This window comes from Eupeodes corollae, chromosome 1, assembly GCF_945859685.1.
Source record: "Eupeodes corollae chromosome 1, idEupCoro1.1, whole genome shotgun sequence".
Classification (NCBI taxonomy): domain Eukaryota; kingdom Metazoa; phylum Arthropoda; class Insecta; order Diptera; family Syrphidae; genus Eupeodes; species Eupeodes corollae.
The window spans coordinates 241,200,626-241,225,930 of NC_079147.1; the positions used below are offsets into that span (position 1 = coordinate 241,200,626).

The window sequence follows — 25,305 nt, forward strand, 5'->3', positions numbered from 1 at the left end:
ATTATTTTTATTATTTAACATTGACCACGCTCTTATGTACCAGAATGTAACTCCAATTTTCGGTCCTAATTCTCGTCCTAGTATATGGGCTATATTAAGTGTTGTAGACAAATATGAGTCTTCCTATTCGTTGTGTGATGTTGCCGTGACAGTGAGACAACAGGTTAGTCAAAGAGTCGAAAACATCGCTGCCTTTAAGACGTCCGCAGAAACGATCCAAATCTGTCAACTTCACGTCGCGACGTTCTTAAGAAATGAACATCACTCAGACCACATAATGGCGAATTTTGCGTGAGAATCTTGGTTTACACCCAAATCCGCTGCCCGAATAGTATCCCTGCTAGTGTTCTTCAACGTTAGCAAAGACACTGCATAAGCTTTTCCATCTCTACTTCCCCACGGATCTCTTTCCGAGTGGGTAAAAAAAAGCATTTCACAAGCCTGTTCACAAAAAAGTCCATTCTCCTCGCGTTCTAACTATTGTCCAATAGTTCGTCCTTTTTTTCAAGGCCATGAAAACTCTGAATAACTATATCAGCTCAAGAAATATCTGAAAGATCGAAAGTTTCTAAACGACAGTCAGAACGGCTATCGTACATTAGTTCCACTGGTGATTTCATGCTTCATCTCACAAAACAGTTGAGCAAATCCCACGTCGTTTCGGAGAAAGAAAGATTATAGCACTCGGTTTTTCAAAAGCATTTGGTAAAGTTTGGGATCAGGCTCTCTTATCGAAAATGTGTGCCTTCGGTTTTCATGAATCCCTCCTTCATTTGGATAATAATTGCCCTTCGGATCGTTCAATACAAGTCTGCGAACCACATCATAAATGTTGGTGTGCCCCTTAAAGTTATGAACCTCTAAAAAACACACGTTTCTTTACATCCTTACATTTCTTACATCCTCGCATCAGAGATGTTCTATTAAAATCAAGACTAATAGTTAAACTTTCAATTCAAAACATTTCAGCTTTTATTAACCCCTTAGTCAAAGTGAAGTCAAGTCAAGTCAAGTGAGCTTAAGAGTTTGAAAAAATGGAAGTTTTTTTTATTTTTGTTCGTTTGTTTGTAAATAATCAGTCCATTAAAAAGAACCTACTTACAATTGTTTTATTTTTTCTTTCTGGTCTATGAAAAAGAACTTTTCTAACTCAAAGTTGTCACTTTGATCAATCCAACACTTTCTGGGTGGTGACAGATTATGGTGTCACACCCCTCTTTATATAGAGATAGAGAATATCAACCCCCTTACGGGTTACTGTTTCCAAAGCTATTTCTCTATGTTCAATGAAAAAGAAAATTTATCTATGCTCGTAGAACGAAGAACGACAACGACGACGGAGACTACATGACAGTAGCAGACAAAAAAAGTGTCTGCAAAAACCTTTCTTCTTCAATCAGCCAAAAGAATGTACAAATAGGAACGACTGTACGACTGTAGGAAGACTTTAGGTATAACGTGGAATATAGATTCATCCTCCGATACGGATCCCAAGTAAAAGGGAACGTTGTTGTTTACAAGTTTAAGGTTACTGAATCGAAATGAATGCACATACAAAACACACCATCCATCGCATTGCCAGGAACAGGCACAGCCATCAGTTCCATAGCCACATCCACAGCCACTTCCACAGCCAGAGATATCAGAGCTATCAGAGCCACAGAAGAAGTCTTAGAAAAAGAACGAACAGTGAGAGGTCGTTTGCCCTTTTTTTTTAAACGGCTATGGCAATAACATATACCAACTCTTCAGACATAGGAATAGAAATACTGAAGGCTGAGCGAGCTAAGAGAGTCTTAGAACTACAAAGCCGAACGCTTTTGATATAAATTTAATGGGATCGTCATGCTTGTGATTTAACCGGATGGAATTATGGCATAATGCTTTGTTTTTGTTGTTGTTTTTGTTTTTGTTTGCTCTTTTGCTGCAGGGATTAGTCGCATTTCTACGTCCTCGTCGTCGCCTTCATCTTCATCGTCTCCTGCATAGTCGCCGCCGCTCCACCGTGCTATATGTCTATAAGTTAAGGATGTGCTTGGGCATAAATTAACTTTAATCTATATTGCTATGGGTATATAATATAACGTAGAGAAGCGAGAGTTTCTCTGCATCAAGTATTTGTGGTAATGAGGCGTGATTATAAATTTTAGAAATTCCACAAATTTCAAAAAATAAAATAGGTACATTCTCCATCTCTGTGTGATTGTATTGTAAGTTATGTTCTAGTTATCGAGTAAAACCTTAGGAGGGGTTTCTATACAAATAATGCTTTAATCCTTTGTCTTTCCGGGTATTAAATGAAATGTTAGTTTTTTTGTTTTTTGGCTGTTGCTGGTTTAGATATGCGTATTTGAATAGGTAACGTATTTAAGGGATGAAGGGATATCAGATAGGTATTCCTTGAAATACTGAAAAAAAAAAACAAAGAGGTTACCTACATCTTTTCTATCCAAAAGTATTTACAAAATTTTCTGCCTTGACACCTTGGTTGTTAGTTTTGAAAGTTTGTTTTACTTTTAAGTTTTTTACGTTGGAGGAAGATTTTATTTTATCGGAAGTCTTTTGTATGAATGTGAAAAGCTGTTCATCCACAAAATTAGAAACTTTTCTAGGACTTTTTGACATCTTTAAATTTCTAGGAGAATGGTCTTTCGTTAATAGCCGTTTTTTCGTGTGAATCCTTTTCATTTTTAAATTTTCTTTCCAGTTTATAAAAACTTGTGTGGGATATTGTGACAGAAACAATAATAGATGGTTTTCCAATAAGGAATTGACAACTTTTTTTTACGTTAAAACGAAACTATTTGAGATACTCTAAAGACTTTATTATCAACTTGATGTATTATCAAAATATTTGTGAACGGAAACTCGGCTTCGTTTATATAGCCTTCGCTGGCCACAAATTTCTACCGAAACAGACGCTATTTCGGGTTCAAAGTTGTATTTGGACTCCCCCATTCTCCGTCTTTTTAACATTAACCAATGGCTTAACGTAGCCCAAAAAAAAAGTCTAGAACCTTTAAATTGCATTAACGATACCACGCTCATCAAACTTACTCTTCAATAAATCGATTGCTGGAGTGCTGTGTTTCTTGTGGCACTATCCTGTTGAATTCATATGTCCTCTATGTCCAAGTCAAAATCTTTAAATAATCGATAATCAAGACGCGATAACGCTGGTCATTTGCAGTAATCGACGATAACAATGAAATAGTACTGCCGAAAACGCCGCAGCTGTTCCAAAAAATTGCTTTTTTATTAATAAAGTAGAAATTCGTAAATCAATTGCGGATTTTTACCAGACCAATAACTTATAATTTGCTTACTGACGAACCCACTAAGCCAAAAATGAGCTTGCGAAAAAATTCATCATCTTTGCGTATCTTCTTCAAAGCCCAATTGGAAAACGAACGTTTTTCTCTTCAAATGGTAAATCGGCTTCAATACTTGAGTCAGCTTGATCTTGTACAGGTGTAAACTCAGATCCTTACGCATACCCATTATGTTGTCTGGGCGATCTGCGGGCAGTTTTTCATCGTTTGAATTGCCTCCATCTTATTTCGTCTTGTCGACTATTAACCCAAGTTGCCTAAATTCTCATACATCCTCTACTTCTCACTACTTCCCGTGCGCCATTTTTTAAAAGTCCAACCTATAGGCTAAATGAATGAAGAAATCTAGGAAATCTTCATTTATCGTTCTTTCTAAGGAGGTTTTGCTCAACAAATATAGCAAACTTGTTGTGAAGCCGTATGAGAAAAGGCGTTGCATACCTTACCATCAACCATTGTCAGTTTTAATATATGCTTTACGCTGATAAAACGGTCAGAAATCTTTATATACTCTTGCTCAGCTCGGATTAAGTCTGCCGTTTATTTTTTCAATTGAAAACGTATGGGTCGGCATCCTGGACGAGGATTTTGACATAGAATTTTCTTTTCAGACTCAGAACTCATTTGAGAAAAAAGTTGTATCGGAACATATGAAGTTATAAACATGTCCGAATCGCTGAATATGCCGGATATATTTTGCTCGTATTCGAACTGTCTACTGCTTCCATCAAAGTCCCATTTGCCGATTAGTGTAAGCTGACCTCAATCAAGAATTCATTTAGCCACAATGAAATTATATTTTTAAAAAGACGAACACAAAATTATTCTACCCCATGTGGTTTTATTCAGACGAGCGAGACTTTTATAGTGGCAACAACGACGAAACACTGTTTCTATTAAGACTGCTAAAAAATGAAGGGGCAAGTTTTACAACATATCACAAAACTTTTTATCTTGATTTCTTCTTTTACCTAAATCATTCTCCAAATTTTCAAAAATTTCTCGTTGAGGTTCTACGATGCGTTCAGCTGTATGATTAAGAAACCCTTAAAGGGCAACTTCAGCTTATGAATCTGATATTTGTATCGTTTGAAGTGCTGTTTAACATTCTTGTTTAGCTTTAAGAACTTTTTCATTGCTTGGAAAAACATCGACTTCAGTTTTTTGGTTTACTAAGTTCCTGTTGATTTTATTATGATGTTTTGACAATTTTGCCTCAACGAATAGCTTCAAATCATCATTCGTATCAAGTTGTTTAACCTGAACACGTTCTCTGAACTGACATTTTTTTAAGGCACAAGCGATATCTTCATCGACCACATCAACTATCGCTGCAAGACGTCTCCTAACTGCCAACTTTCTTAGCCGAATGCCAAACATTAAAAATATCGATTCTTTTTATCATATTGCTTGAATAAAAAAAAAGTGGAAATCAGTGTTTTATTGCGGGTCAAAATTTTTAGATTTTCAGCCATCTGCGCTCAATAAGTCATATATATTCTGAAAGAAGAAAAATAGCACTAAATTTTGATGTATAGGTTATAACTGCCATTTAGCGACATTTGATGGTTTTTTTTCTTCAGAGAACATAAATCATGCATCAGTTCTAATGAATGTTAAAAAAAAAATCAGAAACTATTTAATTGCCGACATGATATATTGTTTTAATATTCAAATCAATTCTTAAGACCGCCGCACCGTGATTTAAAAAAATAGTTCTCAAAAGAAAATCTAGGCTTACGCAATTTCTGTAACTTATTATTTTGTTGTTTCTTTTTAAAACCTCTAGGATCCCACTTTAAGATGATAAAGTTTTACATCTTTAAAAATTCGTAATTAAATTCTATGGCTAACCAATTGCTGAAAAATTGAACTTCAATGCTCAATTTAATAACGGTTGAAGTTATTTGTAGCTTTTGTTGCGAATTTCACACTAAATAGTATCACAGGGTTTTTAATAAGAAAAATAATTTAAAAGAGGGCATTTTTTAAAACAAATCAATGAATTAACAGCAACAATGGAAAAATTTGTCAGCCAAACGGCTATTCAGACATTTGCTTCTGAAAGTCCTTGAAAAAGTGACGAAATATTTTTAAAACGGTTGTAATGCATTAGAATAAACTTTATCTTTCAGGTGACTTCAAATAATAAATTCTTAAGGTGTTAAATCGCAAGATTTTGGTGGCTTATTTTGAATACTTTTCTAACTTAACTATAACTATAATAACTTTTCTTGCAAAAATGGTATTGTTTCGTAATATACTCGTTTATTCTTGACATCACTTAACTGTTCCAACAGCTTACATTTTTAACCGGGCTAAAAGTAGTGCTTATTGATGACGATGACGAAACTCTGACTGCAAAATGTTCAATACTTTTGCTGTGAATTAAACAATTAGAAATTTCTGTAGAACTTTTTAACATCTTTAAATTTTTAGAATGGTGCTTTCGTTAATAGCCGTTTTTTCATGCTACCCAATGAGATATTAGAAACTTGCTTCACTTTCAAGTCCCTTATGTCGCCTGAACCTGCCCAATTAGAATGAGTTGTCAAAGCGTTCGCAGTTCCATTTTTAATAATGGCGTAGTTTTTACTTTTTAAATGTCAAAAGATGACAGCTTCAAAAGTGACAGCTACTTAAATAGCCTGACATTCAAAATGAGACATCTTATAGCAAATCATTTATAGCTGGTGCATTATATTATCTTCAACCACCTTTTAGTTAAAATTAGATCTAAATAACTTCGTCAATCATTCACCTGCCAATTATATCAGATTTGTATTCAAATAAATAAAGACCTTTTTGCCAATTCCAGATTGTAAGATAAGGTTTCTTGGGCATTTGATTTGGTAATTATTAAAATTAATCAGTTTATGGTCTGTTTACAATATGTTTCATTCTTACGAGGTCTGTTCAAAAAGTACCCGCTATTTCATCCCCCCCCCCTCCCCCCGATATAATACACTTATGCCAATGTTTTCCCAATCTTCGAAGCACTCTTGATATTCAGTTATTTAGCATTCTCAGCGATTCGGCCTTTATTACGAACAAGCAACGACGAGTGAGCAGGTGCGTTATCGTGGTGCAAAAGTCATGAATTTCTTTTTCATAAATCCGAGCATTTTTTTCGGATTGCTTCACGCAAACGTGCGTCGCATCACTTGAAGATAATACTCCTTATTAACTCTTGATGTACTATGCCATTATAATCGAAGAAAACAGTAAGCAAAACCTTTACATTCGATCGAACTTGACGTGCTTTTTTCGCTCTTGGTGACGTTGGATGCTTCCAGGTGCGCGATTATGCTTTGGTTTTGACATCATAGCCGTACACCCATGTTTCATCACCAGTTATGACCCTTTCAAGCAAACTTGGATCGTCGTTGACGTGATTTAACAGCTCTTGAGCGATGCTCATGCAATTGTTTTTTTGTCAAAATTCAGCAGTTTTGGAATGAATTTTCCTGCCACTCGTTTCATGCCCAAAACATTTGAAAAAATGTTATGGGATGAGCCAATTAATATGCCAACTTAATCAGCAACTTCTCTAATTGTAATTCGGCGATCATTCATAACCATTTGTTCCACTTTTTTCACATTTTCATCGATTATTGACGTGCTGGGTCGACCGGAGCGTTCGTGATCTTCAACGTGTTCGCGGCCATCTTGGAATCGCTTATACCACGCGATACACTTGTTTATTTCATAGAAGACTCACCAAAGGCTTTTTGTAACATTTCACACACTTTGTTACAATTTATTTCATTTAAAACGCAAAATTTAATACAAATTCTTTGACTCTTCAATTCTTCCATTTTTTAACAAGCAAAAATCATCGAGTTTCGTTGACGTCAAACCTTAGCCACTCTCACAGACAAAGTAAACAGTAATTATAGCTGTAAATTGCATCATACTTTAGGGTCATGAATACCAACACAATTTTAAAAAAAATGTACGTTCGGACTCTCCAGACCCGCGAAATTTAAAAATTCCGGGTACTTTTTGAACAGACCTCGTATGTGCAAAAATTTGCAGTGCGGACTTAAATTCTATTTTTTAATGAAGAAATTTAAAATTTAAATCTTGAAACTTGAAACTTGTATCCCAAACACCAAAATTCATATCATTTTTATGAACCCAAAACGTTTGTCATCTAAATACTTGTCTTTGTCGTGTGTTCTTCAGATTTGAGCTTGGTGTTTTTTTGTTTGTTCTTCATCTTAATTTCATTCTAATGTTATCTAACAGTGTTTCAATCATCAATTTAAAACAAAATTTTGGGTTTTCGAAAACAAAATTTCTATTTACATATTCATCTACAATATTTTTGATATTCGTTGTTTTATTCCATTTGAATTGATGTGTTCTTAATTATTTGAATTTGTTTCTATTTTCCCGCCCAACCTGAATAAAAAAAACTCCCCCAACCCTCCCGAATATTTTTGACATGCTTTTTTGTATAAATGTTCTTTTTTATACACACACTTTATTCTTATTATTTCTTACGATTAATATTTTAATTGTAGGAGCCTCTTACAATATATTGATGAGGAGCTCAAGCTCAGGTAATTATAGTTTATTGCAAAAAAAAAACACAAAAACAAAAACAAAACAAAATCAAACCTATCATCACTATTTATCTTTTTGTATAATTCATTACTCTATCATTGTATACAGTTAGTTGTATTTATTTAAACAAAAACTCATTTCCATCATTTTCACTAAAAACAAAAACACAAAATTCATTTAATTAAATGTATCTATATTATGTTTATCTCACATCAGTTCTACAAACAAGAAATACAATATTTTAAACTAAGTTGTAGCTATTTTTTGTTTAAAGTTTAAAACATTTTACAAAAAAAACAAAACACTACAAAAATAAAAACAAGTACAACAAAAAATATTTCATTTAATTTAATTAGCTTTTATATCATTTTTGTGGCTAAATTGTGTTTTTGGGTGTTAGAGCTTTTTGGGTTTATTTTATCATGTTTCTTCTTTTTCGTTTTTTAACAATAATTTTTGGAATTGTGGTTTTGGATTGTTTCTTACTTTTAAATAATTTTCTAATGATTCTAGTTAATTGTGATAATATTTAATTATTAAATGAACTGAAAAGCATCTTTATGTAGAAAATATAAGAACAAACAATTTAAGTGCTTGACTTTTAAGGAGTTTCGAAAGTAATTTTTTGTCTGGTTTTATTTAAAAATTTTGATTAAGTAAGCGAATGTACTTTTTAAAGCTTAACAATAACCGATGAAGCAATATATTCCAGGTGTTTTTAATAGGACGAAATTCAGCTTAAATTTTTTCCAACTTTATTTCTGCCAAAAAAAAAAACACGCAAAGGTTTTAAAGTAAAAATCCTTGCTGTAAGTAGTTTTAAGGCCATCTTATGTTTTTTCACACAGTAAGATTGTATCCACCGCTGAATGTAGAATCACTACACTTTTCAGAAGGGTTAAGATTGCCTTAGTTGGAATCCTAATTCAAAATAACGTTTTCACGTCAGATTTTTAAAATTCTACCCTTAAAAACTTATTATATCCTAGTTTTCATCTGTCCTACATGAAGATTGAAAAAAACGATGAACCATTGATGTTAAAACAGTTTTAAACAGAAGAAAGTTTATCGGTTTTAAAGTAATATTTCTATCACATCAAATTCTTGAAATATATTGAAAAAACAGAAAAATTATTTTAAAGGTGTTTTTTAAACTTGAGCAGGTATTTGGAAACAGAAGATAGATTCAAATGACAGCTACAAAAATTAATGCTTATCGGTTTACCCTTGAGGCTAACTTCGGACGTATTGTTAAGTATAGGGATTCGTTCTTTAGCCGCACTACATGAATGTGGAACGCTTTACCAGGCTCAATATTTCCCATTCATTACAGTGTGCAGGCATACAAAAGTAACGTGAATTGGCGTCTCCTTTCTAATCCTGTCCTCCCTTCCTAATTGCTAGCACTGTGTTTAATCATTATAAGGATATTCATAACCCCTTTAGTGCGAGCTCAATATGTACAAAATTTGCTTTGAAAACCATAAAAGCAAAAGATTGGTTCTATATTTGCACTTGATGCTATGTTCTACCGCTAGGTATTTTGAGAAAATAACTAAATAGTAACGCCGAATCGACTCCATCCCTTCCAGATTTACCTAGGAACTTGAGTAATTTATGAAAGATTAAGCGTTTCACTTCTATACAGATGGATCTAAAACCGATGCCGGGGTCGGTGGAGGCGTACATTCCGACGGACTAACACTATTTTTCATTTCGTATTCCCAATCACTGAAACGTATTCTAGGAAGAACTTCTGGCCATCAAAGAAGCTCTCTCTTTTCTCAAACAAAAAACATGATATCGAATACCGGCATACCTATCTTCTCAAGCTGCCATAAAATCATTTAGCTCTGTCTACATAAACTCGAAACTATCTATCATCTCTTGTAGGAATGGCAGAACGGTCCAACATTCATCTTATTTGGGTGCCTGGTCATAGAGACTTTCTAAGAAACTGCAGAGGTGATGAACTTGTAAAGAATAAAACAATTTCATCCTTGTTGAACAACAAATCTAACATTGCTATAACCCTAGCTTATAAGAATGATACTATAAAGAAAACGAACCACAGATGGACTATACATTAGGAATGACGTTGCTTATCAACTCTTGCCACAATATGGTCTTTGCACCAATTCCTTTTTTAATTAAATGTGGTTTAAATTCTCCGTAAATAAGAAAATCTTTCACTACTGCTTAATTTACCGAAGCCAAAATTTAGACAGAGTATCAACTTCTCATGAATTTGATGCTTTATCTGATTCCATCCAAAGGATTGTTTCGTCCTATCCTCGCACTGAAATAGTTGTTACGGGCGATTTCAATGTACACAATTCTTCATGGCTTCAACATTCAGGCCATACAACACCCGATGGAGTGTGTGCAGAAATCTTCGCTGAGTTGAACCACCTAACTCAGCTAGTCAACGAGCCCACCCGAATATCGGACGTTGAAGGTCGAGCAGAAAACACTCTTGACTTGTTTCTCACCTCTGACCCTGATAAGTACACTGTTCTATCTCCTCTAGGCACATCTGGCAATTGTTTTATATCAGCAAATTTCTCGTGTCAAAAACTGTTCAATTAAAGAAAGAGCTCCTAAGAGAACCGTTTGGCAATACGAGAAAGCCAACTACTTCAGGATCTTGAACTGGTCACTATGCTTCCTCTATAGTGACGTTGTTTCCGTTGCTATAAAGCCAAGCGTACTGATGAAAGCCGGGAAAAGTTCAAAAAAGCCAGGAAGGCCTGCAACGCCCATATTCGACGGACCAAATTTTTACAAAACCAAAAATGACAGCACAAAATACTGCAATGTCCCAAAGGCAGTAAAAATTGTTGGTCATTTGTAAAAAACATGAGGAATTCTTCCTCTTCGTCGGTTCCTACGCTCGTTGTCAATGACAATCCTTTTGTTAGCTCTTTACAGATAGCTAATTTCTTTGCTAGGCAGTTCGCTGCCAGTGAGTGTTATGACTCCGCCTGTACTTGAGCGAGTAAGTTATTCTATGGGACCAAGTTTTTTTTCGCACTCGTACTGTGGTAAGAGTCCTTGGAGATCTTAACACAGATAAATCCGAGAGGATGGAAAACTGCATTTGTCCAGCCCATCCCCAAAAAAGGAGAAACTTCCTCATCCTCTAATTACCGACCGATTGCACTTAAGTCCCTTCTTTCCAAGGTCATGGAAACGTTGATTAATTATCAGCTCCAGAAATGTCTTGAAGATCGAAATCTTCTTAATGATTGGCAGTACGGCTTTCTAAGCAATAGGTCCACTGGTGATCTCATTGTTCATCTCACCGAACAGTGGAGCAAATCTATACATCGCTTTGGAGAAAATAAGATTATTGCACTTGATATTTCAAAATCATTTGAAAGGATTTGGCATCAGGCTCTTATATCAAAAATGCGTGCTTTCGGTTTTCATGAATCCCTGCTTCATTGGATTAGTAATTACCTTTCGGATCGTTCAATACAATTAGTATTGGATGGATTCAAGTATGGAAACCATAAAATAAATGCTGGTGTGCCCCAGGGCTCTGTTCTATCTCCAACACTCTTTCTCATTTTTATTAATGATCTCCTGTCTGCAACATCTAATCCAATACATTGTTTCGCTGACGATAGTACTCTTAGCTTTTCATATTAAAAAACCGCGTGGAATTTAATGCTTCGAAAACGCAATGCTGTCTTGTATCATTAAAGCAAGATATACACCCCTTCCTATCGCCGGCACTACCGCCAACCACCTCTTGTAGAACGATCACATACGCGATGTCGCCAAAAATGCCGCAAGGTGTTTAGGTTTCCTCAGGCGATGCAAGAAATGCTTCACACCTTCTGATCTTTCTGTTATCTACAAGACTTATATACGTCCGAAGCTTGAGCATAACTCCCATCTCTGGGCTAGTGCTCCTGCAACTTACTTAAGCCTCTTGGATAGTATTGAACGTAGAGCATTTAAATTGATAGATGATAATATCATCAAGATCATTTACCTCGCTTGGACATTGTCGTAAGGTCTTTTGTCTGACCTTTTTTTACCGTTATTTTAACGGCTTATGCTCTAGGGAAATAGTTGCATTCCTCCCCTTAAACAGTACAACCGTAATACTCGCGCTTCTGGAAATGCTCATCAGTATACCCTCGAGTCCAACTTCGGTCGTACTTTCAAGTATAAAGATTCGTTCTTTAGCCGTACTACGCGAATGTGGAATGCCTTACCACACTCTGTCTTTCCTAGTCATTGCAATATTCAGGAATTCAAAACCGACATCTCCTTTGAAACCCTCTCTCCTCTTCCTAGTGCTCGCACTGTGCCTCTGCATAATAAGGGTAGTAATATCCCCTTGAGTGTTTCCTCATTATTAAAGAAATAAAAAAAAGAAGTCCACTTCGGAAACATCTACTGCAATGATAGTTGTAATCTCAGAAATTCCGGCATTTATTGTTTCAAACGGTTCTTAGCTAGCACTTATTTGTTTTAACGAGTAAGGTAGGTTAGGACATTTAAAACCTTTAAAAAAGTATTGTTTGCCTTGTGGAACAAAAACAAAACTTAACTTTGCTGACCAGAGTGTCTCCAAATTTGTTTCTTTTAAAATCACCATCACCAGCAATAGTTCAAATCTGATGATTTCCTATGATTGCCATTAACAAGCAGTCGTCTTGGCCACGAAACTTTTTTTTAAGTATTCATACACAATTACGTGTCAATTACCTCCCAAAAAATCAGTTTAATTTAAAGAAGCCCTGTTGCGTTGTAAGGAGCGAACTTTGTACTTTTATTTGAAAACTGCAATCAAAATAAATCTAAAATAAAATGCTTCTTTTATATATTTTCACCTCTTCGTTCAATTTTTTAAAAATTTAATTTAGTTCAACGAAATGTGAAGAAATTAAGCCTTTAATCTCTAATTTTCGTCTTAATAATATATGGACATTTTTAGAGCTTCTAAAAGACTTTTTATTTCTCTATACGTCCTTAAAGTTAAGTAAACTTAAGAAATTAAAGTGCTGTTTAACTTTTTGCATTCTGAGAAAAACTGCACTTCTCATTGCTCCTTCCGTTGGATGTTCCTTATCCTTTACATCTCGTTACAATATTCAACTGAGTGATAGAAGATTTTTTCTTCCTCTTCTTTTTTATTTTTGTTTACTGCATTTCTAAAGTATTCCTTTTAAAATTTAGTATGCAACATTGTTCAGTTCATCCGTTAGTTTAAATTCAGACTTTATTCTTAGAGAATAACTCTTAGAGAAAATATGCATACTCAAGATAGTACGTATTCCTGAAGCTATCTCATTTTGCTACTCCTTCTTCATCTCTTATTCAGAAGACATTTATACATTATATAAAATTTCCAGTTTCTGAGTTAAAAAAAGTCTTAAGTTTGAATCCCATATATTATTTACATTTTGTTCTTGTGCAGTTTAGGAGTTTAAACAAATTGTTTAAATATTTATGTTTGCTTTTTTTATTTCTACTGTCTCATCTTCAAAATGTATTCCGTAGGAGTAGTTATGGCACTCAACCGTACCGAACCCAATACCTCTTTTATGAAATCCTAAACCAAAATTATTATATAAATCCTCAACATGATTTAACTTCTCCAACAACAACTAAATAAGTTCTACTTTGTTCCCTAATAATAGGGTTTAAAATAAATGTGTAACTACCTAAATCACGATTTCTGTGTAAATACAGTATTCATTGAATAAACATCCCAAAAGTCTCATCATCAACATCATCAGTAATCCATTTATGTTTAGCCAAATCCACAGCTTTATTGCGCTTGTTAATTTTAAGGACACACATTGCATGAATGAAAACTATTTGTATACCTAGTTTGTAATTTTCGGGTAAAAGTCTTCTTTTTTTGGGTTAATAATTTCAAATAAATTGAGTGAAAACGGTTTATAATCGCAGCTCTTCTCCTTGCAACTTAATTTTTTGTTAATTTAGTTAATTTTGTCTTTATTTGTTTTAATTTGTATATAAATTTGTTGAAGAGAAGAAGTGTGTTTTTTCTTTTAAATTTGATCACTCAAAAATAACTCAATTATTATAAACTTCTTCTTGAAATCCTTTCAGAGCAACCCTACCACTCACCGATAATACCAAAGATATACTCAATCCTGATTGCTTGTGTCCACATTCGGCCATCAATGGAGTTAGTCCAAGCGATGGAGGTAATAGTGGAAGTGGTGGTGGTGGTGGTGGAGTTAGTGGAGGTGGCGGCGGCGGAGTTAGTGGTAATGCCGGACCACTATCTACGAGTATGATTAGTAATTTGCGAACAACCGCTGTAGATGCAGTGATGCCATCCTCCAACGCCATCATGAACAGTAGCACCAGCAGTAGTAGTAATATAAGTAGTTCATCAAATGGCCAAATGTTGCTACGAGAGAATAGCAGTGGAAGCAGCAGTGGACATGGACTAGGACACGGACATGGCCCGAATTCAAGTGCTGCCCAGGCGATCTATGCAAATTTGGAAAGTATGTACGCAACTGTATCGGCATCTTCGTCGTCATCGTCGTCAGCAGCAACTGCTGCAACGAGGACGACAGCAAATAATATGTCCAACAGTAACAGCAATAACTATATGAGTAGTAGTAGCGATGCGAATAGCAGCCATAACTGTGATTTTAGGAATGAAAGTAATCAGGTGAGTGCAACAGTAAGTCCTATACCCAACTCAAGTCTGCTTTGAATATCTGAAATTTACTATCTCAATTTTGTGCGTTTCAGAACGGAGTCGAAGATTCACCACGAAGACATAGTTCGATGGACCAATTGATGGGTTTACTCAACGATATGGGTAAATCATCAAGGACGAGAAGCCTAAGTGATAGTGGAACACAAGAAGAAGGTAATCAAAATTTATAATATATTTACTTTTCTAACATGAACCTTTTTCTTCTGTATTTTTTGTTTGGTTAGAAAAAGAAAGAGAAACCCAACCAGACCTACTCAACAATACACCTCCTGTGCCTCCGAAAAGATCCCATCGAAGACGACACACCCCGCCACGACCAATTTCGAATGGTCTACCGCCCACACCAAAGGTCCATATGGGCGCATGCTTTTCGAAAATATTCAACGGCTGTCCACTGCGTGTTCATTGTACAGCATCATGGATCCATCCGGAGACACGTGATCAGCATTTGTTGATTGGAGCCGAAGAGGGTATATTCAATCTTAATATGAATGAATTACACGACGCTGCCATTGATCAATTGTTCCCGAGACGAACAACTTGGCTGTATGTGATTAAGGATGTTCTAATGAGTTTGTCTGGTTAGTTTTCATACGTACATAAAATTAGAATTATTAAATTGATTATTTTTTTTTATATTTTCAGGAAAATCCTGCCAACTTTATCGACACGACTTAATCGCCCTACACTCCAAACAAACTCACCGTTTCTCCCTGCACATGAATAAGATTCCCGAAAGACTGGTACCACGTAAATTTGCCCTCACAACGAAAGTTCCCGACACCAAAGGTTGCACCCAATGCTGTGTCACCCGTAATCCATACAATGGCTATAAATATTTGTGTGGTGCAACGCCCTCAGGCATCTTCCTAATGCAATGGTATGATCCATTGAATAAATTCATGTTGTTGAAGCAATGCGAATGGCCATCAAATTCGGGTGTAATTGGGGGGCATATAGTTCAGAATGGTGGACAGACTCCGGTATTTGAGATGATCATCACCCCTGAGCTAGAATATCCAATTGTGTGCACAGGTGTACGCAAGGGCATGAACGGCTGCTTAAGACTCGAACTCATCAACATGAACAGTGGTATTGACTTTGATCCATCAGAAGACAATTGAACTTACTATTTTTGTTTTTCCTATCTCTATACATTATCTATTAGGTGCGGGTTGGTTCCATTCAGATGATTTGGAATTTGATGGAACCGCAACAATGGTACCACGACGAGAGTTCATCAAAGTGGTTAAAGTGCATCAGGTGGAGAAGGATGCGATTTTAGTTTGCTATGGCAATATCATACAAATTGTAACGCTCCAAGGCAATCCAAAGCAGCACAAGAAAATGGTCTCACAATTGACTTTAGATTTTACTGTCGAGAGTATAGGTAAGTTCAAAACACGTAAACACTATAAAAGTTTAAAAATTTATTAATTTGTATGTTTCTTATAGTCTGCCTACCAGATAGTATTTTGGCATTCCATAAGCACGGCATGCAGGGCAAGTCGCTAAGGAATGGCGAAGTTACACAAGAAATCAAAGATATGTGTCGAACATACAGGCTATTGGGATGTGATAAGTAAGTACAAATCAGTCATAAGAAAAAACAGGAACCATAGTTATAAATGTTGTGATTTGCGTCCTTTCTTCCCGAAGTCATGGAAACACTTTTTTAACTTGTTTACCAGTTCAAGAAATATCCCGATGACATAAGGCTTCTTAATGACCACTGGTCATCTCATTATTTATCTCACCGAACTGTTAAAAAAATGTTTACATCTTTAGTAAAGTATGGTAATTGTGATTAATATTTCAAAGGCATTTGATAGAGTTCGACATCATGCTCTCTTATCGAAAATTCGTGCCTTCGGTTTGGACGAATCCCTCCTTCGTTGAATTATAAACTACCTTTCGAAACCTTCGATTCAAGTAGTTTTTGGCAGGTCTGAGTCTGAGAATTACAAAATAAATGCTGGTGTGCCCCAGGGCTCTGTTCTGTCCACTATACTCTTTTTATTTTTTTTAATTATCTCCGGTCTGAGATTTCTCATCCACTTTCCTACTTCACTGGCGATAGTACCCTCAGCTTTACATATTAGTTTTTGGATTCTAAACACCGCTATTCGGATGTGGATCTTTAATGGTCATGTATAAAAAGCTCATTAAATTTTCGCATTGTTATCAAAAATCGAGAAGAATCTAACACGTGCGTCATCGAACACTCAATGCTGTATACTACCGTTAAAGCATAAAGAAACTGAAAATGTTAAAATTCTCGTTTTGTGCAACCTGTTATGTGTCTTTTCGACTTTCTGTATACCTATGCCCAGGGACGGATTAAGAGGTCCAGAGGCCTCGAGGCAATAAGGGAGCGGAGGTCCCCTCGCCCCAAATTATTTTCAAAATAAAGTAAACCATTTCTTTCACTCGAGTTTTTCCATAAATAATTTATTGTGAAACCAAGTAGATTCCTTTAGAATGAATAAACACATATAAATATAAACGGAAAAAAGAATAGTCTGAAATTAAATTTTAGGGTTAACGGACGGAACCTTTCGAGCTTTTTTGCCGAAAAATCTTTAATGATTTTGTTGCAATCCAGTTCACGGCGTAAATCGCTTTCAATGCTCAGGAGAGAAAGCTTCGATAGATGGTTTTATCCCGAAGACTATTTTTTATAATTTTCATTTTTGAAAATAGGCGTTCTCCAGTGCAATTTGTTACCATCAAAACCAAATACATTCTCAATCCAATTTCGACGTTTGGAAATGTAGCTCTGAAATTTTGATTTTCGAGAATTTGGTAGTAAAATAGTTCCGGCGAATGATCTGTTCCATAATCCTTTTCCTTTTTGTGTGAGTCAATCAAAGACACAAATTGAACAAACTCATTACCAAGAATAGGCTCTAAATTATCCGTATACACTTTCATTAATGCCTCTGCTGCAGCGTGCAAATTTACAGCATCCATCTTCTCGATGTGATTCAACAATCCAAATCTCGAACGTACAGTCTCATAGAAATGCAATCTTTCAGTAAGAGAAACGGATAGCTGAGCAATCACTGGGATGAAGGCGGATACTTTGTATTTTCCCTTGGGTAACAGATTTGCATCTTGTGGTTTTCCGTAGTCGAGCGTATTCTCACATTTCTCGTTCTGGTGCGGGTGCGTGATTGTACATATTCATCAGTATTTGACATTTTTTGGCTGCTTCCTCCAATTTATCGAAATCATTTTGTTTGGATTCCACGAATGATTTAAATGGTTCTAGTGCACGCATTGCCGACTCAAGAATCATTTTCGGGTCTTGGAACATCTTGTTTGTAGCGTTGAATCGCTCCAAGATATCGTTTCAAAATGTTGCAAACAAAGCGTTTTCGAGACCACTAATCTTCTTTATAAACTGCATTTGTCCAGCCCATTCCCAAAAAAGGCGAATCTTCCTCACACTCTAATTATCGACCGATTGAACTTACGTCAAGGTCATTAAAACGCTGATTAATTATCAGCTCAAGAAATATCTTGAAGATCGAAAGCTTCTTAATGACCGACAGTACGGGTTTGGAAGCAATAGGTCCACTAGTGATCTCATGGTTCATCTCACCGAACAGTGGAGCAAATCTTTACATCGTTTTGAAGAAAGTAAGATTATTGCATTCGTTTTGCATGAATTCCTGCCTCATTGGATTAGTAATTACCTTTCAGATCGGTCGATACAAGCTGTATTGGATGGATTCTAGTCTAAAGTCCATAAAATAAATGCTGGTGTGCCCCAGCATTCATTTTTATTACTGATCTCCTGTCTACAACATCCAGTCCAATACATTATTTCGCTGACGAAAGTGCTCTTAGCTTTTCATATTCGTTTTTAGACTCACACCCCTCTTCTTCGGATGTGGAACTGCAACGACAAAATATGATAAGCTGATTAAATTCCGACCTTAACAGCATTGTACAATGGGGAATAAGAAACCGCGTGGAATTTAATGCTTTGAAAACGCAATGCTGTCTTGTATCGTTAAAGCGAAATATACCCCCCCTGCTATTATCCATAAATGGCACATGCATCGAGGAAACTGAACATCTCGATATTCTTGGTATGTGTATCACCAAGCACCTTTTGTGGAACGATCACATACGCGATGTCGCCAAAAATGCCGCAAGTTGTTTGGGTTTCCTTAGGCGATGCAAGAAATGCTTCACACCTTCTGATCTGGTTTTTATCTACAAGACTTATTAATGTTCGAAGCTTGAGTATAACTCCCATCTCTGGGCTGGGAGTGCTTCTGCAACTTACTTAAGCCTCTTGGATAGCATTGAACTTAGAGCATTTAAATTGATAGGTGATAATATAAGTTCATAAGTTCATTTACTACGCGGGAACATCGTTGTAATGCTTCTTGTCTCATCCTTTTCTACCGTTATTTTAACGGTTTATGCTCTAGTGAAATAGCCAGCTGCATTCATCCCCTTAAACAGTTCAACCGTCATACTCGCGCTTCTAGGAATGTTCATCAGTATACCCTCTAGTCCATACTGTCAAATACAGCGATTCGTTCTTAAGTCGTACTACGCGAATGTGGAATGCTTTACCATACTCCTTTTTACCGATTAATATCTGTATTCAGGGATTCAAAACTCTTGGGCACCCACCTCCTTTCAAATCCTTTATTTTATATTTTTACATTTGTATATGCACAATATATAAGTTCAGTTTAGAAAAATATTCAATATAATTCAAGATTTTGGTTGTTCTCTGACAGGTCAAGAAGTATTTGATTGTTTGTGCGATGTCACTTGGTTAAAAATTATTTTTAACACGTCGCTTCTCACTAGTGTCTTTTTTAGAAGAGTGAAAAACATAAAAGTGGGCGATTCCAAAACTTTTTGAAAGGTTGGTTTTTAACATTATCAATTTCACAGTGAATAATGTTTTAGACCCAAGACAGCAGGGCTCCTCTACAACTAATTTGTGTCTTTTCACAAACTTTTGTCTATCTTCTTTAGGAAGAGGAATGCAAGTAGATGTTTTATATATAGATTTCGTGAAAGCTTTCGATAGAGTCCACCATAGATTCTTATAAAAAAGCTTATGAAAATTGGATTTAAACTTGATTTTCTTAAATGGTATAAATATTATCAAGTCGAAAACATATTGTTAAAATTAAAGATCATCAATATTTGTTTTATTGAATTATTATCAGGCCTGCCTCAGGGTAGTTATTTAGGACCTGTCCTTTACAAACTATTCGTCAATAACATTCCAGATGGTTTACAATTTGCAGACGATGTGAAACTAAACTCTCAAGTATCTTTAGTTGATGACAGTCTTAGGTTCTAAAAATGACATAGATGAGTCTTTTCAATGGTGTAAAACATTTAAAACCTTTCGTTTATCGGCTAAGGTGATATTTAGTTACAATCTTTGTTTTCTTTCAGTGGTGAGCGAAATAAAAGAATTTGGTGTCATTTTTGACACTAAGTCGTCTCTTTCGAAACACTTTAATTTGTATAATATCTAAAGCGATTACGTTATTAGACTTTTAAAAGCTCAGAATTATACCTTTCCTCCGACTGTGTCTTGGTATAATGAGGGTTTAAAATTCCCTTGAGTGTGCGATTATTATGGATTAAATTAATCTTTGAGAGCTTTAATTATTTGTAATTCATTTTTATTTGTATTTACAGAGTCGTTGCCCTTGAAAGTCAACTATATAGAACTGGTTCACTCGGAAGTGACGAAGGACACGACCTCTATATATTAGCAGGGCACGAAGCCAGTTACTAAATTAATAATACAAATTAAAGAAAACCCACAATAAAACTTAAACCAATATAATTTAAATTGTGGAGAAATCCTAGATACAAAAAAAAATAAAATTAAAAATAAAAACAAACTTTAATTAAACTAAATTATTTATATACGATACCTAGTTTATTTTATTATTTTTTGTTGTTGTATTTTTTAACTTTATCTTCAAAATAATTTCTTATTTTCCTTTTGCAATTTTAAAAGTGAAAACCTTTCAAAGGCAACTATTACAGAAATTAATAATAATATAATTAACAAAATGATAAATAAAAAGTATATATTTATGCAATAAAAGAATGTATAATTTATAAAAAAAAAATAATTCAATAAAAAGTGAAACTAGTTATCCATTTGCCGGAAACCCTAATTCTTATAAATAGTATTTCTTTTCTTTTTTATATATATTAATTAATTAAAATAATAATAGAATAATTTTAAGCTCACAAAATAAAAAATTTAAAAAAAAACAATTAATACATAATTAACATTATGTATAAGCAAACTGAGTAACTTTCCAAAAATAAAAAACAAATAACACAAAACGCAAATTAATAAAATTCTATTTAACTAAGACAAAACAAAAATGTAATTACTATTTAAAATATTCATACACAAAAATAAATAAATAATATTATGTGTTATTTAAAAGAACATAAAATAAAAAAGAAAAAGTATATTTTTAATATTAGATCGAACAAATTCAAATGCATTATAATTACAAATTATTAAAACTTCTTCAATGAATTACATACAATTACAATTATGTAATATTTAAATTAATATTTCTGATTAAAAAAAAACATACAAACAAACAAATCAAATGATCATACAATTATTATAAATTAAACAAAAAAAATTATATTATTTAAAATAAAGTAAAACTTATATGTAATTACAAGAGAAATTGAAATTGATAAATAATTAATAATTAAGAAGAATGTATAAATCGAAAAAAAAATGTTTTTACTCATTAAAAGCTTTTAATTTTAAAAATCAACACTGATATAAACAAAACATTATGTAAACTTTTCTTCCAACTCGAAGAGAAACTCAAAAACACAATATACTTCAAATTTTATTAACAATCGCTATTTTAATTTTATTATTTTTTTGTTTTTGTTTATTATTATTTCGTATGGCAAATGGGGCTTTCTTGGACCAAGAACAATTTATTTTATTATGTTTTTTGAATATCCAATATAAGTTTTCGTTTTTTTTTCCAAATTTTATTGTTTTAAGTAAGAGGTGTTTTTTAGAAGCATAGTTTTATATTTACTCTACATTTTTAGGAGCTTGTCTTTTTGACAGCTATCACTTGATACATGGTCAATTTGTTTTTCCATATCATATTGAACAGACTTGCTCTTGAAAATAGTTTGCAAACCGTGCAAAATTATTATCAACAAAATAGTTCAGACACTTTTGGCTAGCGCATTATCGAGCTACGTGGACCTGTGGCGGTGTGGCTTCCAAGATTGTGCGACTTAACACTGCTGGACTATTTTTGTGTGGTTGTTTGAAGTCGCATTGGAAGAGAATTTCCTTGCGTTTTGCCGACATACAGCTACATTGCTTCAAGAAATTGGTCGAAAATTAGGTCTCTCCACTGGAAATTATTCAAGCCTGCCACGTTGGCGACTAGCTTGAAATTTATTTTATATATAAAGCTCTATTATGCTATTCACGTGGATCGTATATTCAATTCACCGATTCAATTCCCTTTCACACTGCCTTCGCATTCTATTCCAATTGTAAACAGAGGATTAAGAGAATCCTCAAACAGAGAGCTTCGGAGAAATGTTAAAAAGTGTCTTCCTTCCCCTTAAAATGTTAATATTTTTTTTATTTATAAAACAAAATTTTCTAAATTTACCAATAAATTAGTTTTCACTTACATTTTGCTTACAAAAATTAACAAACTATGCGGATCTGACTTGTATAGAATTAATGTTTTCACGTGAAGAAGAATACCGTGCAGCATTAGCGACGTAACCGACATACACAGATACACTTTGAATGAATAGCAGAATAATGATTAGTGAAAATTCAAGTACAATTTTCCCCGATTAATAGCATAATATCCCTGATAGTCATCTTTATAATAATGATAAATTCTAGGCGATAACATTTAAATGTCTGCGTTTTATTTCTTCTTGAAAACCCTACATCTAAAAAAACATCCTTTAGTTTATTTCTCTTAGAATGGCGCTGACTAAAGTTTATACTTTTTGCACGGTAAAGCTTTCTATTAATGTTCTGCTTGCTGAACAAAATTTTGAACAGCAGTGTTGGGATATTTTAACTTTCATTACAATTACAAATATATAATTAATAGTTGACCTTTTTTCCATTACAATCATAAGTAATTTTAATTGAAAATATATTCAATTGATTTAAATTTTATTTCAAAAATATATATTTTAATTACTTGTAATTTTAAATGAACAAAAAAACCTACAAATTATAAGTAATTACAAATTGTGATGGATTGATATGCAAACTCTTGATTAAGAACACTTTTAAATTACAGTAAAAGGCAATTTGTGTCTTTAGTAATTCAAAGCATATAGTCCAGACAATGAACGAAAAAACTTGCCTTAAAAAAAATCCAACAGCTTTAAAACTTGGCACACTTACTAAGGGATGTCTGGTGATGACCCAAAAATAATTCCTCAAGAAACCGACGTGAGCCCTAGCGGCAGTTGAGAGAAACATGGAGTTTGTTTCAGTTTTTTACGTTTATCTTGAAAACTATTTGTCGTATCAAAAAATATTGTTGCACAAAATTAAAGCTCATTAAATTTTTATAAAAAAAAGCTCGGATGAATATTTTCGTACCCATTATAGTTTATAAAATAACTCTAGCGGCAGTGAAGAGAAACATACGGCTTTTTTCGGGTTTTCGGGTTTATCTTGAAAACTATTTGTCGTATTAAAAAAATAATCTTCTACAAAGTTAAAGCTTATTAAATTTCCAAAAGAAATTTTATATTAATTTGTTTGTACCTACTTGTTTCAGTTTGTAAAATAACTCTATCGGTATTAAAGGAAAACATGTTTTGAAAAGATGCTGCAAGGAAAAGCTTTCGCTAGAGCAGTTCGTGCACATCCTTAGCTAATATAATAATAGAACAAGTTGACCTAAGTCAACATGAATTAAAGGAGATCCAAAATCTCACGAGAAATTTCCTTGATTAGTCTCCTTCTTTATGTGCACTAAAACAAAACCCTCATTTAATCCATTTTAGTGAGAAACTACAAACAAATCTCAACAGGGGTGTGGTCGGACCAGACAATTGAACAAACTCTAATGCGTGGAATGAAGAGTATGGGCTTGACACTAAGGCGTGGAATCACTGATAGCATTATTAGCAAATGGATTCTAGGGCTGACTGCTACTCATGAAATTTGCTAATCACTCCAAGAATTGATTGACGTTCTTTTTTCTACTAGTGAGCAACATGAAGATTTTGGAGAGGCACGTAAAATTAGAGATAATACAGACCTTGCAAAGCTGTCAAATTGGTTCCAAAGTCATCCTCCATATCCAGTTACAAATGGAATTATGTCAATCGTTGGTGATGATAAAGTAACTTTCTACAATGCTTATTCTCTAGGCATGCAGGCAATGAGCCATATCGTGTGCCCACGAATTTCAGAAGTAAAACTGTAGCAAAAAAATCCACCACTTTCTTTCGAGGTAAAATTGTGGTAATAGGCCCTTTGATGATATTCCAAAAAATAAGTAAGCAGTCCGATGAAAACTTAAAGACTTATATGGAGTATGAGTTGGCTCCCTTTCTATAATGATTTTTTGATGAAAATATGATTCGAAAACGACATATGTATCCACAACGAATATTGATTTTCTTGAATTTGACTTTATTGTTGATGGTGGCTTCTTAGTACACAAAGTATTGTGGCCCAAAGATTCCGATATTTCAACAATTTGCCTTTCCTACATTAAGTACTGTTATGTTTAATGGTTACTCTTCTTTGAAATACAGTACAAAAAGATCAGAACAAAATAGAAGATATAGACTTAAGAAGTCAGTCGATATTCAATTTGATCATGTAACAGTAGGCAGGTTCAGGCAACATAACTGGCTTCATTTTCTGTCAACTTCATTCTTTAAACGTAAATTTGGACCAAAGCAACAAGTTAGTTTTTCAAGTGTCATAAATTTCAAATTCAGAAATTTACTTCGCAAACCTCTTCTTTAATTTCGTAGAGCAAGAAGTAGCAACAAAATTATTGTCTACAAAACACTCCTCAGCAAGCTACAAGTCTACCACAATTTGTATTTTGTTCTGTAAAGAAATATTAGTTATTTCGTATATAATGTTTGTTTGATTGGGCTTATTTTTATTTCTTTTCCAAATTGGCAAGGTTTCTTTTGACAGAAAGCATTAAATGAAGTTGTAAGGACAATAAATTAATCATTGAGTAATAAAGTTCAGCTTTTAGTTAAATAGAAAAACATGATCAACTATCATTTTGATAGAAGTGAACTTGACTTAATAGTTAGGCAGATTTATCTCGACTAACTTTCCAGTCAACTTTCCATTAAAATAGCCTTAATTGGAAGGCTGTTTTTTGGCAGCTGGCCAATTAGATACTAGAAACTTGCCTAACTTTCAAGTCCCTTATGTCGTCTGAACCTGCCCAGTGATAAACATCAATCAAATAGATATTCTTTCTAACGAAAAGAATAGGTCTAGATTGATACCTTTTCTATCCACGGCACTTTGTAACCAAGGAATAGAAATGAGAGAAGCACCAGATGATGCTGACCTAATAATTATTCAAACTTCAATAGAAAAATCTGTGAAGACTGAAAACGTTGTCGTGATAGAAG

At 34.2% G+C, this 25,305-nt stretch overlaps 1 protein-coding gene across 7 annotated transcripts in view; it reads left to right on the forward strand.

The window, feature by feature from the left end:
* The window catches only part of LOC129943113 (mitogen-activated protein kinase kinase kinase kinase 5), a 206,567-nt gene extending 186,053 nt beyond the window's left edge, over positions 1-20,514 (forward strand). For 2 of the 7 annotated variants that reach the window (XM_056052347.1, XM_056052352.1), the window contains 8 exons: positions 7,862-7,900; positions 14,004-14,592; positions 14,664-14,784; positions 14,856-15,212; positions 15,277-15,723; positions 15,800-16,021; positions 16,087-16,213; positions 20,323-20,514. In XM_056052347.1, the coding sequence (XP_055908322.1) occupies positions 7,862-7,900; positions 14,004-14,592; positions 14,664-14,784; positions 14,856-15,212; positions 15,277-15,723; positions 15,800-16,021; positions 16,087-16,213; positions 20,323-20,422 (2,002 nt within the window). In that variant the 3' untranslated portion in view covers positions 20,423-20,514. The remainder of the gene's footprint in view (positions 1-7,861; positions 7,901-14,003; positions 14,593-14,663; positions 14,785-14,855; positions 15,213-15,276; positions 15,724-15,799; positions 16,022-16,086; positions 16,214-20,322) is intronic. The other 5 variants (XM_056052350.1, XM_056052354.1, XM_056052348.1 and 2 more) reach the window with 4 other exon arrangements.
* The last annotated feature ends 4,791 nt before the right edge of the window (positions 20,515-25,305 follow it).